The sequence below is a fragment of the Miniopterus natalensis genome, chromosome 17, assembly GCF_054644295.1.
Source record: "Miniopterus natalensis isolate mMinNat1 chromosome 17, mMinNat1.hap1, whole genome shotgun sequence".
NCBI classification, from domain to species: Eukaryota; Metazoa; Chordata; class Mammalia; order Chiroptera; family Miniopteridae; genus Miniopterus; species Miniopterus natalensis.
The window spans coordinates 2,434,729-2,450,002 of NC_142097.1; the positions used below are offsets into that span (position 1 = coordinate 2,434,729).

Below are 15,274 nucleotides of genomic sequence, written 5' to 3' on the forward strand. Positions count from 1 at the left end.
TTCCACCGGAAAGAACTGTAGCCTAGTCTATAAAAGGAGGCTTCCCTTAGAGTTGCCCAGGGGCTTACTTTACAGCCACTACCTACAGAAGAGTCCTGGCTGTGGGTCCAAAGAAACTGCACTCCTAAACCCAGGGCCATTTGGGTCCTGTTCATTTATAAAAGAGATGTTCAGATACCTTGGCTTTAGACACCCTGCTCTCTCCCTACCCCTCAACCCCTCCTCTGATGCCACAGCTCTGGGGCTCCTTGTGGGAGCAAAGGGCAGTCAAGCAGTGGCTCTCAGCTCTCTCTGCATGACCAGGCCAAAATGTTTACATTCATCTTTATTTTTCTCTCGTAGGTGACATTTCTTTATACATTACAAGTTAAATATTTGCTCACCCAGGTAATGCAAACTTTTCTTTTTCTTTGTGGGGCTAATGGGAGTTTACAGCTTTCAGGGATTGGGGGCCCTGAAAATATTCAGAGACAAGGGAGACCAGGATGAGGAGCTCACCTGCCAGCTGCTGCCTTAATTCATCTCTTGTGCTTTCTCCTTTGTATCACTTCAGCAGGCTCTTGCCTCACCTCCCTGCTGCCAGTCTTTCCCTGGGCCGGTCGCACACTACACTACTTCTTTTACCTTCTACCTGAAATGCAAATCTGATCACCCAACTCCCTTGCTTAAAACTAACCAGCATATCCTGATAAATAAGTGGCCCATGTAAATGATTGGCCATGACCCTTGTCCAAGGCCACCTAGACCACCAGAGACAGACATGCAGCTCAGCAGTCAGGTCTTTCAACCCGCAGCATTGAAAGATCAGAGGGGCCTTGGTTTCTCACCAAACAAAGTGGCATTGAGTTCAGTGAAATCCAAAAGCAGCTGTGCATGGGCAGGCTCAGAGCAAAGCAGGCTATGAGCAAAGAAATCAGTGCCAGGTCTGCACGCTCTCCACCAAGGTTCTCTCTCCTTGGAAACTGCAAAGCTTAAATGGATGTCAATTGCTGTGTCCAGGAGCTCATGTGAAGCTTTGCCCCTGGGTTGGAAATCAAGGCTGCTTTGTTTGTGTGAAACTGACTTCAGCCCTCCAGGCAAGAGTTTTATTTTTACTGATATGATTTGACACAGCAAGATTTTTTTACAGATGTGGTTTTAGAGAACCAAGTTTCTCTGAGATAAGAAAGTAGTAGTCATTCAAAGAAGGGGTGAGATGACCCTAGAGTTGGGAGACATGGTATTTCCTATTAACTTCACAGCTGGCCTTATCTAGTCGGTTATTGAATCCTGATACATGGCAAGACAGCTGTTCACTTCCTTAGTCCAATGCCATTTTACTCTCACGCCTTAAGTCTTAGTTTGAGATGCCAAATAAGACTGGATGTTTCTGCCCCTGTACTTACGGATGGAGCCAAATATGATGGAATACATCCCACATTCCAGTTTCATCGGCTCTTCTTAGATCAATTTTCCACATTTCAACATTGGTTGAGAAACTGCTGTACCTCCACCCGCAGTCTGAGGTGGAAAGTAACTGTTCATCCTTTTCAGTCCCTGCTGGTCTTCGCACTCTTGTAGCCACGCCATTTCTCCTCTTCCCCCTGCTGCCTCCCCACCTCCTGCCCACGTCTGTCTGTGGCCAGAGCTGTTCTCCGTGGCTCAGAGAGGAGGGAGAGGAGGTGCTGGGAGGGTGGGAAGGGAAGGGCAGCAAGGACAGGCGTCCACAGCTGGGGTGTCTGGCTCGCCCCGACAGCCTGTCACGCAGTCCTGTTCCATGGGTCTCCAGCAGGGTGCGGTCTCTCCCCGTTTTAGGGAATCCTGCTGCCCCAGATCCTAACGGGAGTGGCAGCCAACCTCGTCAATGCCCTTGTCAACTATCTGTTTCTCCATAAACTGCATCTTGGGGTGATGTGAGTACAACCAATTCTTGGGACAGGGAGAAGGCATGACCCGCATGTGACTTTTCCAGGGAGATCGGGGAGAGTGAGACCTTTACCTGGTCGTTGTGTCCACGTGTGGACCACTCTGGAAAACATGGCCGGGGATGGAGAGTAATGCTGCTCTGGGAAGACCGTCTCAGTGCCTGCCACAGATACCCCAGCAAGGGATGGGTGCTCCCCTTGTTAAGTGAGGCTGGGGGAGGGGGAGGACGGCGCCTCCCCTCACCGGGACTGTTCTTCCCAGGGGTTCAGCACTGGCAAACTTGATTTCCCAGTTCTCCCTGGCTCTGTTCCTCTTTCTCTACATCTTATGGAAGAAACTGCATCAAGCTACCTGGGGAGGTAAATGCTGTCTTTTGTTTTCCAACCTGGACGTGGGTTGTCCGGGGTTGAGCTCCAGGCCGATTACCAGATGTGTTGTAAATGTGTCTGTGTCCCGCCTGCAGGGTGGTCCCTTGAGTGCCTACAGGACTGGGGCTCCTTTTTCCACCTGGCCATCCCCAGCATGCTCATGCTGTGCATGGAGTGGTGGGCCTACGAGATCGGGAGCTTCCTGAGCGGTCGGTGTGAGGGCAGAGGGTGACGGCTGGTGGAAGTATGGGGGCCCTGTCCAGAGCACGGTACCAGCTGTCTCTCTCCCTCAGGTATCTTGGGCATGGTGGAGCTGGGGGCCCAGTCCATCGTGTATGAACTGGCCACTGTTGTGTTCATGGTGAGTGTCCAAGATGGGTCATGTGGGGGTGCTAGATGTGTCTCTTGAAAGAGCCCTAAGATAAGCATAGGCATTCATAACATTCAGTAATAATTAGTGAAATGATTCAAGAAAGGAAAGTGTATCCTAGAACCTGAAGGGGTCCTTTGGTTGGTGGGGCCTTCCTGCGAGCTGAACAGGGTTGGGGAGCTCCAAATGGCCCGCCCGCTGCTGTCTCCATCCCCTGCCACGGTTCACATCTGAGAGGTTTCACTTGATTACCATACTTGCCAAACAGCTGTCACACACAAACGCCTTGAGGGCAGGTGGGGCATCAAGGGCGACAGCGCTGGATTTATGTCTCACCAAGCTCTGCTCCTGCCCGGGTCGGATGCTTCTTAAAACTTGGTGTGACCACTCCTCCGTTAGACCCAAAAGAATCGGCAGCAGAGTCCGGAGCAGGTGTGTGCGCCTGTGTTCACAGCAGCATTATCCGTGGTGCCCAAACGGTGACGCAGCCCAGTGTGGGTCCACGGGAGAACGGCTTCAGAGAATGTGGGCTGTCCCCGCAGCGAGTGTTCATGAAGCCGCGAAGAGGAAGGACATGTGATACGCTAGAGAAGAGCCCCAGCTGTTAGAAGCTTTCTTTTTCCTTTGTTTTCTGAAAACATCAACTGGAAGTTCTGATGGGCTCTCTTCTCTAGCTAGCAAGAGTCACTTTAGAAAAAGGCACTGAAGCCACTGTGTGTTTTGGCATCTTTTGAGGCATCTAACACCTCAATCCCCACCCACAGATTGATATATATATATATATATTATCTTTATTGATTTCAGACGGAGGAAAGAAGAGGGAGAGAGAGATGAAACATCAATGATGAGAGAGTCATTGATCGGCTGCCTCCTGCACGCCCCCCGACTGGGGATGGAGCCCACAGCCCGGGCATGTGCCCTGACCGGGAATTGAACTGAGATCTCCTGGATCCTAGGTCGATGCTCAACCGCTGAGCTATGCCCGGCTGACCAGATTGGTTATATTTTAAAACTACATTTTCTGTTTGTTTTTTTTAAAGAATCATTCCCTTGAGGACTTTTTTTTCTTTCTATTCTTGGCAGAATCTTTTAACCCGTATTTGTTACTTTTTATATTTATATATATTTTAGATTTTAGTAAGTTCAAGAACTGTATCTACTCACAATGCTAATGGTAAGTACAGGGTGTTCCATCGTATGTAGTATAAATTTTACAGTGATCTCCTGCTCCTGAATATTTAGTTTGTTTCCAATGTTTCAAGATTAATAATAACACTTTAATGAACATCTTAGGACAAATATCTTTGTATACTTGTTTGATCATTTCATTAAGACAAATTCCTAAATGGGAAATGTAATTACAGTTTTAAGTATTTTGCACACTGTATATTGCCATGTGCTTTCCAACAGGCTTATAAGAATTTATATTTGTTTTTCCCTAATCAAAAGATTTTTACCCTTTACTAATATTAACCAGTTGTTTACATTTCACCACATATACTTGCTTGCACTGCCTATCTATGTATCTGTCTATCTACCTATCTCCCCAATTTGTATTCAAATTCCTTCCATTGTTCTGATACTGTCCTTTATAACTTACCCCCCTGGCATCCAGGCGCCTGCCTCTTCAGTGTCCTTTAATCTAGAACAGATCCTCAGCCTTTCTTTGTCCTTCTTGGCCTTGAGCTTTTAGAAGAATAGAAGCTATTACATGCAGACTTTCCCTCAATCTGTTGTTGCTGATTCTTCTTCATGAACACATTCTGACTCTACATTTGATGTGGATTTGATATAGGAAGCAATTAGACAGACATGAGCCAAGTAGAAATGATAAGACAGGTACGGCCCGGCCGGGCGTGGCTCAGCGGTTGAGAATCAACCCATGAACCAGGCGATCAGGGTTTGACTCCCGGTCAGGGCACATGCCCAGGTTGCGGGCTCCGTCCCCAGTAGAAGGCATGCAGGAGGCAGCCCATCAATGACTCTCATCATTGATGTTTCTATCTCTCTCTCCCTCTCCTTTCCTCTCTCTGAAATAAATATATATATATTTTTTTTAAAAGCAAAAAAAAAAAGTCAGGTATGGAAGGTCACCAGTGAGGAAAGCCCTGGGTGCCTAGCCATGGACAACTTGTAGGGTGAGACCTCACCCCCAGGGTGACCTTTCCTCCCCTAGCATGTCGTTGGTCATGCAGTAGACCCCCTTAGAGGAGGAACAAGGGAGCCAGAGAATAGCCTCATACGACTCCCATACTAGTCCTTTATGGCCATGCTAAGCATTAAGCCCCAGACATAACATCTAGGTCTCAGTTGTGTTTCAGCTCCAGGCCAGGTGGGGTGATGCCCTGGCTGACACCAGGACCCTTGCCCTGGTGCCAATTAATCAGTAGAGACTATGACCCTGAAAGGACACACCCTGAAAGAAAAACTGATGAATATTCTGAACTCAAAGACAAAGGACTCAGTGTGCACTCTCTCTCTCTCTGGGGCACGCAGGTGCCTCTCCCTTCTTCTCCCAGGCGAGTTATCTTTGCCTTTCTCTCTCCTAAGCAATAAGGGCCCTTCCTCTGCCTCTGTAACTTGTTTCCTGAGCCCACGAAGCCCAGATGGCTCACTTCTTCCACAGTTAACTTCTTCTACCTTTGTGACTTTCTAAGTAAGCTTTCTCTTATAATTTGAGCCCCCTGGCTCTGGATTCTTTCCCAGCCAAATTCAAAAACTGACGTTGCTGAACCAAGGTCTAACATCTCGTGGCATTTCACAAATTTGTCCCATTATTGGTGATATTAACTGACTGCTTGGTTAAAGCACTGTATGCCCGGTTTCTCCACCGTCAAGACACTCTCTTTTTCATTGTGATTAATAAATAATTTATTAGGAGATCCATGTGTTTGCTCCCACGAGGGACTAGTCTCCCATTTCTTTTATATACCTCACTCTGTCAAATTTTCTATAGCTCTGTCCTTTAGCGATCCTGATTGTAAGGCAAAATCCGTGTCTAAATGAGTGATAAATCTTTTTCCTTGATTAATACTAATTTCTCAAGTGGCAACTTTTTAAATAATAGTAATGGCTAATTTTTACTGAGCAATTACTATGTGTGATGCTCTCTTCTAAGTAGTTAGCACGTGTGAACTCGTTTAATCCTGAGAATAACGCTGATATGTAGGCACTATGATGAGGTCTCTTTCACAGATAACAGCTCTTTCTCTAGTGAGGGTAAGCGGCCTGCCCAGGGTCACACAGCTGACAGGTGACTGAACCAGGACTTGAACCCAGCAGCCTGGCTTCAGGAGTCCTGTTCTAACCGCTAGGCCATGCTGCCCTCCTGCATCGCCTTTAGCACCGCCTCTGCCCTTGGGGAAGGCAGCGCTGCTCTCAGCTTGCTATGCGTCTTTCTGTTTTCATAAGTTCTTCTTATTCAACATTTGCGGGGGGGAGGGGCCGCCGTGTTAGGATTCTGTCTTCTGAACTTGCTCCCTTGACAGTCTTTCGGAGCAGACCTATCCTGGGCTCCTGGCAGGCCACCCTTCCACACCCAGAGGGCCAGTGTGACCGCAGGGCCTCCCAGCGCCCGGGGAGGAAGCTCTGTAGAAAAGCCAGGCTTCTGACAAGGATCACAGCCCAGGGCTCCAGGTTCCATGTTAGCTTGGGGGCTTCCAGCCAGACACAGGATGTTGCAAATTACTCTTCTTATAACTTTAGGACCAAGCTTGACCAATGAGGAGTGAAGCACGATGCGCCTGGTCCCTCTTCTCGGGGCAGGTGCATGGAGGCTCAGGGCGGAGCTGAGAGGCAGGGCTGCTTTCCTGTTCTCATGTTCCTTTCTCCTTGTAGGTACCTACAGGCTTCAGCGTGGCAGCCAGTGTCCGCATTGGGAACGCGCTGGGCGCTGGGAACATCGAGCAGGCCAAGAGGTCCTCCGTGGTCTCTGTGCTGGTCACAGGTGCTTCAACTTTTCAGTCAATGACTCACCTGAGCCTCGGTGCCCGGGAAACTCGGGCTCCCGGGAGTTCCCTGCAGACTTCCTTTTTCATGGCTGTTTCTCTGTCATTTTACCTGCAGAGCTCTTTGCTGTAACCTTTTGTGTCCTGCTGTTAAGCTGTAAGGACCTTGTGGGGTACATTTTCACCACTGACGGGTGAGTGCTGAGATGTTCTTGAAATGTGAAGTCTGTGGTAGAGATGGTCGGGCAGATGCATTAGCACTGGGCCTCCTGGGGGTGTTGCGTCTTAGAGGGTTCCTGCGTCACCTGCAAAATCAGAAACTCACCGATGTTACCTGGGAAGAACGGATTAGGTGAAGGAGCTAATTTATAGCCTAGAGTGCAGATTTAATGGGCACCGGTGGTGATGTATGCTTCTGGTTTTCATCAACGCTGAACAAGCCCAGACCGTGATAAGAATTGTTGCCTGTGAGGGGAGGTGATGGCAGTGGGAGGATTGGGACACCAGTGGAAGAAAGAGTCTCCTTGATTTCTTTTTCATATTGTTTGATTTCTTTTAACCATTTGCATGCTACCTATTCAAAAGATAAAATGAATTTTGAATAAAAGAACTGTATTTCTGCCCTTTATTGGTGAGGGTAATCATCTTGTTCAGGGCCAGATTAATTCATTCAACAAATACTTATTGCCAGACGATGTTCTAGGTTTATTTGTTAGTTAATCGAAAATATGATGAATTTTTTGCCTCTCCAGGTCATGGCAGCATTTTTCTAGTCTCCCTTAGAGTGTGGGCATTAAAATCCAGGTCTCTAGCTTTAGAGGTTAGGGCCCATTCCTGGGAACCAAAGAGAACTCTGTAAACTGTACCTGTGTATTTATAACGTGCCAGCCTCAGTTCCATAGAGAGAAACTTGATTCTTCTGTTGTGCTTCATCCAAACATACGGAAAGACATGTGGCGCCAAACCACTTGCCTTAACTGTCTATAAATCACGAGATACAGTGTAGAGCTGGTTTCCTCTACAGGCCAGGAAACACTAGCATCGCCCCTGAACGGGATGAAGCCTCTTCAGTTTTACCCAGAAACCGACGGCAGTCGCCAGGAACTGTAGAGTTTACTTTTCCAAACCTGTCTCCTGACCACTATGTGCTTTCTTTTCCTAACAGAGAAATCGTCGCTCTAGTGGCTCAAGTGGTTCCAATTTATGCTGTTTCCCATCTCTTTGAAGGTCTTGCTGTAAGTCTTAGGCAGTAGCCCCGTAAGCACCTTTACGATCTATGTGTTTCTGCTGCTGATGGGAAACTGAAACAGAGAAGGGGGGAGGTAGGTAATCATGAATATTTTTGTATCTGCTTTACAAGAGCACTGGCCTGGAAGAGGCCCACGGAGGGCGCAGCCTGGGGATCAGGGTCTTTCAGAAGCTGCGGCGTTGCCCCCACTGATGGACGTTGTCTGCCCACAGTGCACAGGGGGTGGCATCCTGCGGGGAAGTGGAAATCAGAAGGTCGGAGCCATCTTTAATGCCATTGGGTACTACGTGATTGGCCTCCCCATCGGGATTTCGCTGATGTTTGCAACCAGACTGGGAGTGATGGGTAAGCTCGCACCCGGGGCAGGCAGAGCTGTTCCTCGTGGCCCTGAAAGGCTGTCAGAGCCTGTAGGCATCCACTGAGAGCTCTGGAACTTTCCAGCTCTTCCATTTCATTCCGTGTCCTGTCAGAGAGACCAGGGAGGGGCAGGAGGGAGCCAGAGGCCCGGGGCCGCCTGTTCGTGCCCGCTGCCCAGGTGGACCCTCTTCCACGTTTACAGCGTGAGTGGAGCACGGCGACCCTTCTACTCATCTCCCTGTCCCACGCCATCGAGCGCCCACCTCCTCAAAGGTGTTGTGCAGGGACTGCGGCCGAAGCCTTCAGGAATGTGCCTCTGTGGCTCGCGCTCTGCCCTTCGGCAGCAGCCCTGTATGGTGAGCCCCCTAGAGCAAGTCTGCCCGACTCGCCGGGCCACCAGCAACGGGCCATACTGGAGTGCTGGGGCCGAGGCAGGGAAGCCACCGGACGGCCTCGGTGTGATTCTTACAGAACTGTGGGAGCATCTGCGGTGGCTTTTTACATCCTGGAGCAATGCCCGTGTCTTAGCCAGTGCACCTGGCAGCGTTCACAGAGGGCGGTGCATAGGGAACGATCCTAGAGCTGTGCCTTCAGTGTCACCTTCATCACCATTCTGCAAGCTGCACCTCCAGCCCGGTACAACCTTTTAAGCCATGAGTCTTGCGGGTCTCCCCATAAGGCTATGGGTGTGATGTGTGAACAGCACAGAAGGCAGGCAGGGGTGGAGGGGACCTCTTCATCACCTCACCACATTTGGGGGAAAGAGCTTAATCTGCAGGATATGAAATTACCAGAGCTAATTTTTTAAACAGTAGGGAAAGAAATGGCTGCCCAACTTTGGTTTCTAAAATAATAATCTGGAATACATTGGCAATTAACAATTAATTCTATTAATGTTTGAACGTATTGTCTTTGGACGCCGCCGTGGCTGACGCAAGCCTGGTTTGTTTTCATCCACCAGCATTTGGCAGGTTCACAGGCGGTGAAAAGTCATCTGATACCTAGAGTGAACTTGCAGTCCAAAGTGTCCCAGTAGGTTGCACATTTTTTTCTCAAGTTCAATAATATTTTAATGAAAAACACGTAAGATGTACAAAGAATGAAGTTGCCAATGCAAAGTTCACTGGGCTTGCATTGTGGTGCAGAAAATTATTTAGCTGAGTTTCTGGCATTACTCATATTTCAGATTTGACCATGGCAGAACTAAGGGCAATATTAAAGGAATCCACTTAGAAATATAGATGCATCTATGTTCCGAGTGCTGTACTAGGTCCACTAATTCATTTAACAAACATACCTACTATGTGCAAAGTACAGGCAGTGAAGAATCACTTAAAAGAAATGCTGGGGTCCAAACTTCTAGTTATAAACTATGTAAGTCCTGGGGATGTGGTGACTATAGCTTACTATACTATATTGTATACTTGAAAGCTGGTAAGAGAGTCTCTCTCAAAAGTTATCATCATAAGAAAACACCGTAACTATGTGTAGTGACGGCTTTTACCAGACTCACTGAGGGGATCATTTATAATAGTTGACCCTTGAAAAACATGTATTTGAACTGTGCAGGTTCATTTATATGGATTCTTTTTCAATAAATACAGTCAGCCCTTCATATCTGCAGATTTCGCATCTGTGGATTCAACCAACCGTGGGTCAAAAACAGTACTTTTGTATTCCCAGTAGCATCTCCCCAGCTGTGGACTGAAAACACTGTTTTGACTCGTGGTTGGTTGAATCTGAGGATGCAAAGGGCCACCTGTGGGCAAGTTTGGGAGAGTTGAGACTTACACGCAGATTTCGGACTGTGCAGGAGTCTGTGCCTTCACTCCCCACACTATTCAAGGGTCACCTGTCTATATAAGTATTGAATCAGTATGTTGTCCGCTGGAAACGAATATAATGCTATGTGCCAATTACATCTCAATAGAAATCGTTGGGGAATATGGGGAGGTGGGGGCTCTGTGACAAGACAGCAGTCAGTCTCTGCCACCCACTACTTAAAAAATAAAAGTGTAGTGCTAACTGGGTTTGAGCACTGTGTCGCCTCTGGTAGGGCTGGCAGTGTCCCTGCGCAGGGTGCCCAGAGGCGCGTCAGAACGCCGCAGGTTCCCATGGGCAACTGCGGCCACTCATGAGGACCATCAGAATTCCCTGGAGGCTTTTCAGATACAAATTCCTGGGTCCGGCCCAGGACTCTCATCCTCATCCTGTCTTAGGGCTCTTAGGTTGAGTCAGACGGCAATCTTTTAAATAGTGTATCATGAAATTCCTGGAAATCTAATTCATAACTTTCAAATTGCAGCTGGAAGATGCTTTTAAAGATGGTCAGGGTGAGCTTGTAGTTTCTATGGATTGGGAACAGTGGATTGGATATATACGTGCTTTTATCAGTCCATTACAGGAGTGGCGGATAGTCACTAGCTTTATTCTAAATATCAGGCTGATCACACCTGAAAATGTGATATGGGAGTGACTGATTCCAAGGAACAGAGTTGTAACAAACAAACCTACTAACAAAACACTGAATCTGGGCACATCTACCTTTAAACCATTAACCCAGCCTGGCCACCTTACCTTTATTTACCCAGATTCAGAAATAAGCAAAGACGAACCCACCGAGACCAGCAGGGGCCATTTACTCAGAGCTTGCTCTAACAGGCCCTCAGCCACCCGCATTGCGTTTAGGCAGAGACTTAGGGGCAGGCGCAGGAGTGGGAGAGCTTCACAGTGGGACAGAGGGAAGGCTCGGGGGCCCTGATGGAGGCTGTCGTCTGGGGAAGCTGGAGGCAGGCTCACTAGGAGTGGGCGTCCTGTGTGATTGGTCAGGGTGCGTGTTTGGCTTTCCCTGGCTGGCCCTAAGTTGGAAGCAGGGACAAAATTTAAGGAAGCTGTCAGTTATTGACCAAGTTCTGGCCATTTTGGGTCAATTGTTGCAGAAGTTATTATTTCCTTTCCTAGGCTGTCCCTAGCAATAGCCATCTGGCCTCCCCAAGACTAAAGCAGAGCAGACTGGCTTTCTGGGATGCATATTGCAGATAAGGGTCGGTTTTGGGGACAGGTTGCTTTAGGCTGTGAGTCGAAGTTCTATTTTTCATATGATTTGACCTTTGTCTGTATATTTATTCTCTCACAGCTGTGGTTAGAGTTTCTGATGGCATCAGTTCACTGTGGACCAAAACCCCTCGTCCCTTGGGGTCTCCCTCTGCTTTTGTGTGGGTTTATTAGGTAGAATAGAGTTTGTTTGGAACTTCGGGATCTACAAGGCTTTTCCCATCTGCCTGGCCCACTCAGCCCCTCCTCCTGTGGAACCGTCTCTCGGCAGGTAGCCCTCTGCAGGGAGCTCCCGAAGTTTGCGCCCAAAGCAAGTAAGATTCTGCTGGTAGCTCCCAGGGAGAGAGCTTTAGTGCTTCAGGCGGCCGCTCACGGCTGCACGAAGTGTTGGCTCCCTTTTTTGGGTACAACAGGGCATAGCAGTTTGGTGGTACTATTAGAAATAGGAAGTTGTTGGTCCTGGAAATTTCCTTTCCTTATAACTGTCAATTTTCTTAATATGATTCTGAACATTTGTTCTGCGATCCAAACCCCAAGAAGTAGCCTCAGGGAGCCCTGGGCCTCCCAGAACCTTCGGAAAACAAACGGAGACAGCAGGATAGAGGCCTCAGGCTCAACCTCAGCCTGAGAATCAGATTCCAAGAAGATAAGAGAAACATACTCCCCGACGGTGTCTGGCTTTCCGTTGCATTAACCTCTATTAAATATTTCCACTTCCAGGCCTGTGGGCAGGGATCATCATCTGTACCATCTGTCAAGCTGTGTGTTTTCTAGCCTTTATTGCTCGGCTAAATTGGGGGAAAGCCTGTCAACAGGTAACTATGCTTATTGGCGACTTCTCCTCCCCCTCCTGGCCCCCTCCCTCCCTCCCTCTCTCTCTCATTTTGGAAGGTTCGCTTCTTTTTATCACAGATGCTACCTTGTTGTTATTGTTTTAGCTGCATCTAATTCAGACTTGAAGGGCCATACAACCCTTGCTTTACCCATTCCCCTTTTTTATTCATTGAATAGAAAAATTGGGGGCTCCTTTCTTCCTAGTATCCCATGCTAGGCTACCTCCCTTGTGTCTGAAAAGCCAATTTCAGGACAAAATTTGGACCTGAAAAGGTGGTATGCCATCACATTTATCCTAATACTGTTTTTCATGATCCCAAAATATTCCATTAAGATACTTGTGTGCATCTTTCTCCCCAACTTTCTAAGGTCAGTGGGGTCTGAAAAATAGGTGACAGGTAAATGTGATGAAGGAAAAAGAAGGGTAACTGTAAATGGTCTCGGTCCCCACCTTCCCCTCATCTTGTGCTTTTCTGCCCTACCTTCCCCCACCCACTGACCCATGTCAGTACTGTGAAAGGTGATTCCATGCTTGTGGACTAGAGAAGCTCCAGTGCTACACGTCAGTTAAAGAAAATGGCTTGGCTTTTCTGAAACTGGGGAGTCAGGTCAAGTCCTTTCGCCACACCGTGGTAGAGCCTTGTGGATTTACTTTGCACTTCATCTCGCAGGCTCAGGTACATGCCAACATGAAACTAACTGCGGCCCAGGATGGGACTTCGCTGTCTCAGGACTTACTTGACCCAGGTATGATATAACTGCCCCACTCTTGGAACAGCCTCTCCAGGTGGTCCCAGAGGGGCCATCTGTGGGACGCGACGAGATTGCTGCTATGGGTTCCCATTTAAATAAGGGCAGAAACAGCCCATTTGAGGTAAACAGACTTGAGATTCGCTGCTCCAGCTCCAGACACTAACATGCTGCTCCAGGCGACTGACGCTCGGGAGCCACTTCCCCGGCTAATCACGGCGCTGCGCGCGGCCCGGTCATTCCCGACGCTGCTCATCCTGTGCTTTGACCTCACCCTGGAAGCTGGCCTTTGTATGTTTGTTTCTATGGGTTCTCCCGTTCATCAGGCAAACGTGGGATTTAAACAGATTATTGTGGACTGTTGCTTCTGACAAACATCATGCGAATGTCTTTCCCCTTCTTCCAGCCGCTTGGTAATGCCCCAGGTTCCCAGGTCCTCAGGCTCTCAGTCCCGTGCTCACGCGTGTCCTTCTGCGCCTTTATAAGGGGAACCCTCTGAGTTCATAGGTTGGCCGAATTACAGTCAGTGGTCAGCTCTGTTGTTTCTGCCGTATCTCACTCGTGTTGTCTAGTCTCCCATGTGCCTGGTTATCCCTGATTGTGTCCCAGACTTTTTGTATTTGAAAATTGTTTGTTGAAGTAATTTGAGGCCTAAGATGGTGTTGCCTGTCTTCGGAGGGGATTTTCCTTTGCTTCTAACACGTAGGGTTACTGGCAGTCTAGAGCAATTTCAGAGATGGAAGTTTCCGGACCACCCAGCCGACCCAAAGGCGACCAGTGTGAGGACTGGCTGACTTCTGGTTCGTCCTTAATTCTTGGATGCAGCCCTTCAGAGTCCAACCTGAAGTACAGAGGGGTTAACCTTGGAAGGTGCTGAGCTCTCCAAAGCACTGCTCTGTCCAGATGGAAAACTCTCAGATCAAAAGTGGCCCCAAATCCTGGCTCACTTGTTTGGGTTTCCACCTGTGCCTAGATCTTGCCCTGGTGACTGACTTTTCATTACATTGTTAGTGCTGTGACACCTTCAAGATGGTGTTTTTCACTTGTTTTCCCAGCTTTCACAATTATCTTTAGAGAAGTGGCTGGTCCAAGTTTTCTGCCAAGCACCCTTTGTAAAAAGCCAGGATAGTAACAGCACTTACCTCACACGTCTGCTGTGAGAGTGAGTGGGCTCACACCCGGGAAAGTCTTCCTGCTAAGCAAGCATTTTGTGAACGTAAGATATCATTCTACCTGAAATTATTTTCGTTCCGAACTCCGGGAGCACTGTAGCATCCCTCATACCCATTCATGCTCATGAAGAGTCAGGGTCAATCCTGCTCCTGTTCCATTAGGTCATCTGCCTTTACGCTCTCTTGGGAAGCTTTTAGGATATCTTTCTTACTCTTACTATTCTGCAGTGTCATGAGGCTAAATCCAGCCTGAGTCACGGTCCCGCCGAGTATACAGCAGGCCTCAGTGAGCATTCACGTCCCGTCAGTTATGTGAATGGCCTCAGATGATTTCTTAGGTTGTCTTCTCTGCCGGCCTTCTTCTCTTCCTGAGGTGGTTACACAGGTGTTGGCTCCTTGGAAATTCCTCCTGTGAATTTTAACTTCGAGTGCTGCCACCTTTCCCCAGCTCTTGCGGCGGGCAAAGCTCCCTGGAGGCCCAAGCGGCCGCAGCAGGACCCGGCCAGTGCCTGTGACTGAGTGAATGGAGAACGCCTGAGATAGAATTTCTTTCACTTACCTAGCGCAGCAACAGCTTCTGGAATAAACTTCCTCCCCGCTAGTAACATATAATACACATCACCTTTTATATCTCTTTTATGCTGATGGAAAAAGTCCTTTTAAGCTGCTAACTAAGTTCCTTTTCCCCTCAGTGGGCCCTGAAAACCATGGAGAAATTGTAATGAAAGACGTTGAAAAAAAAGATGAGACCCAGTTGGATCAGCAGTTGCACCAAGAAGAACACCTTCGGGTCCGCCCAAAGGACCTGACAAAGTTGACTGGGAAGCAGTTGGCACTGAGGCGAGGGCTCCTGCTCCTAGGGGCCATTGCGGTCTTGCTGGTGGGGCTTTTAGTGAGAGTCTGTGTCAGAACTCAGTGACGTGGCGCCAGAGAGTCAGGGCAAGTCATACTCTTGAGCTCACAGCAAATAATTCATAGGCCCAAAGGTGGGAACTGGCTTTCAGTTAAGGTAATTCAGCTGTGCCCATGGGCTTTAAGAATTGAGAGTTCAGAGATATATTTTCTAATGAAAAAAACCAAACTAAGGTAAAAACTATGTTCTGATCTAAGACAACGTCTGGCAAGTTACAGTAGAGGAACAATTCATCCACCGCTGCCTCAACCAAGGACCACGTGTGCTGACGGCTTTGATATTCTGCTGTTTTTTTAGCTACAAACCCATGTACGGAATGCTTAAGGATCGCTGCTATCTGAACGACTTAAAATAC

The 15,274-nt window shown here is 48.2% G+C and overlaps 1 protein-coding gene across 1 annotated transcript in view; it reads left to right on the top strand.

The window, feature by feature from the left end:
• Window positions 1-14,925, top strand: part of SLC47A1 (solute carrier family 47 member 1) — a 36,659-nt gene extending 21,734 nt beyond the window's left edge. The window contains exons 6-17 of the mRNA XM_087826471.1: window positions 343-387; window positions 1,795-1,892; window positions 2,167-2,264; window positions 2,369-2,482; window positions 2,567-2,634; window positions 6,481-6,589; window positions 6,709-6,784; window positions 7,756-7,825; window positions 8,052-8,184; window positions 11,971-12,065; window positions 12,756-12,831; window positions 14,699-14,925. Coding sequence (XP_087682597.1) covers window positions 343-387; window positions 1,795-1,892; window positions 2,167-2,264; window positions 2,369-2,482; window positions 2,567-2,634; window positions 6,481-6,589; window positions 6,709-6,784; window positions 7,756-7,825; window positions 8,052-8,184; window positions 11,971-12,065; window positions 12,756-12,831; window positions 14,699-14,925 — 1,209 coding nt within the window. The remainder of the gene's footprint in view (window positions 1-342; window positions 388-1,794; window positions 1,893-2,166; window positions 2,265-2,368; window positions 2,483-2,566; window positions 2,635-6,480; window positions 6,590-6,708; window positions 6,785-7,755; window positions 7,826-8,051; window positions 8,185-11,970; window positions 12,066-12,755; window positions 12,832-14,698) is intronic.
• Window positions 14,926-15,274: the final 349 nt, after the last annotated feature.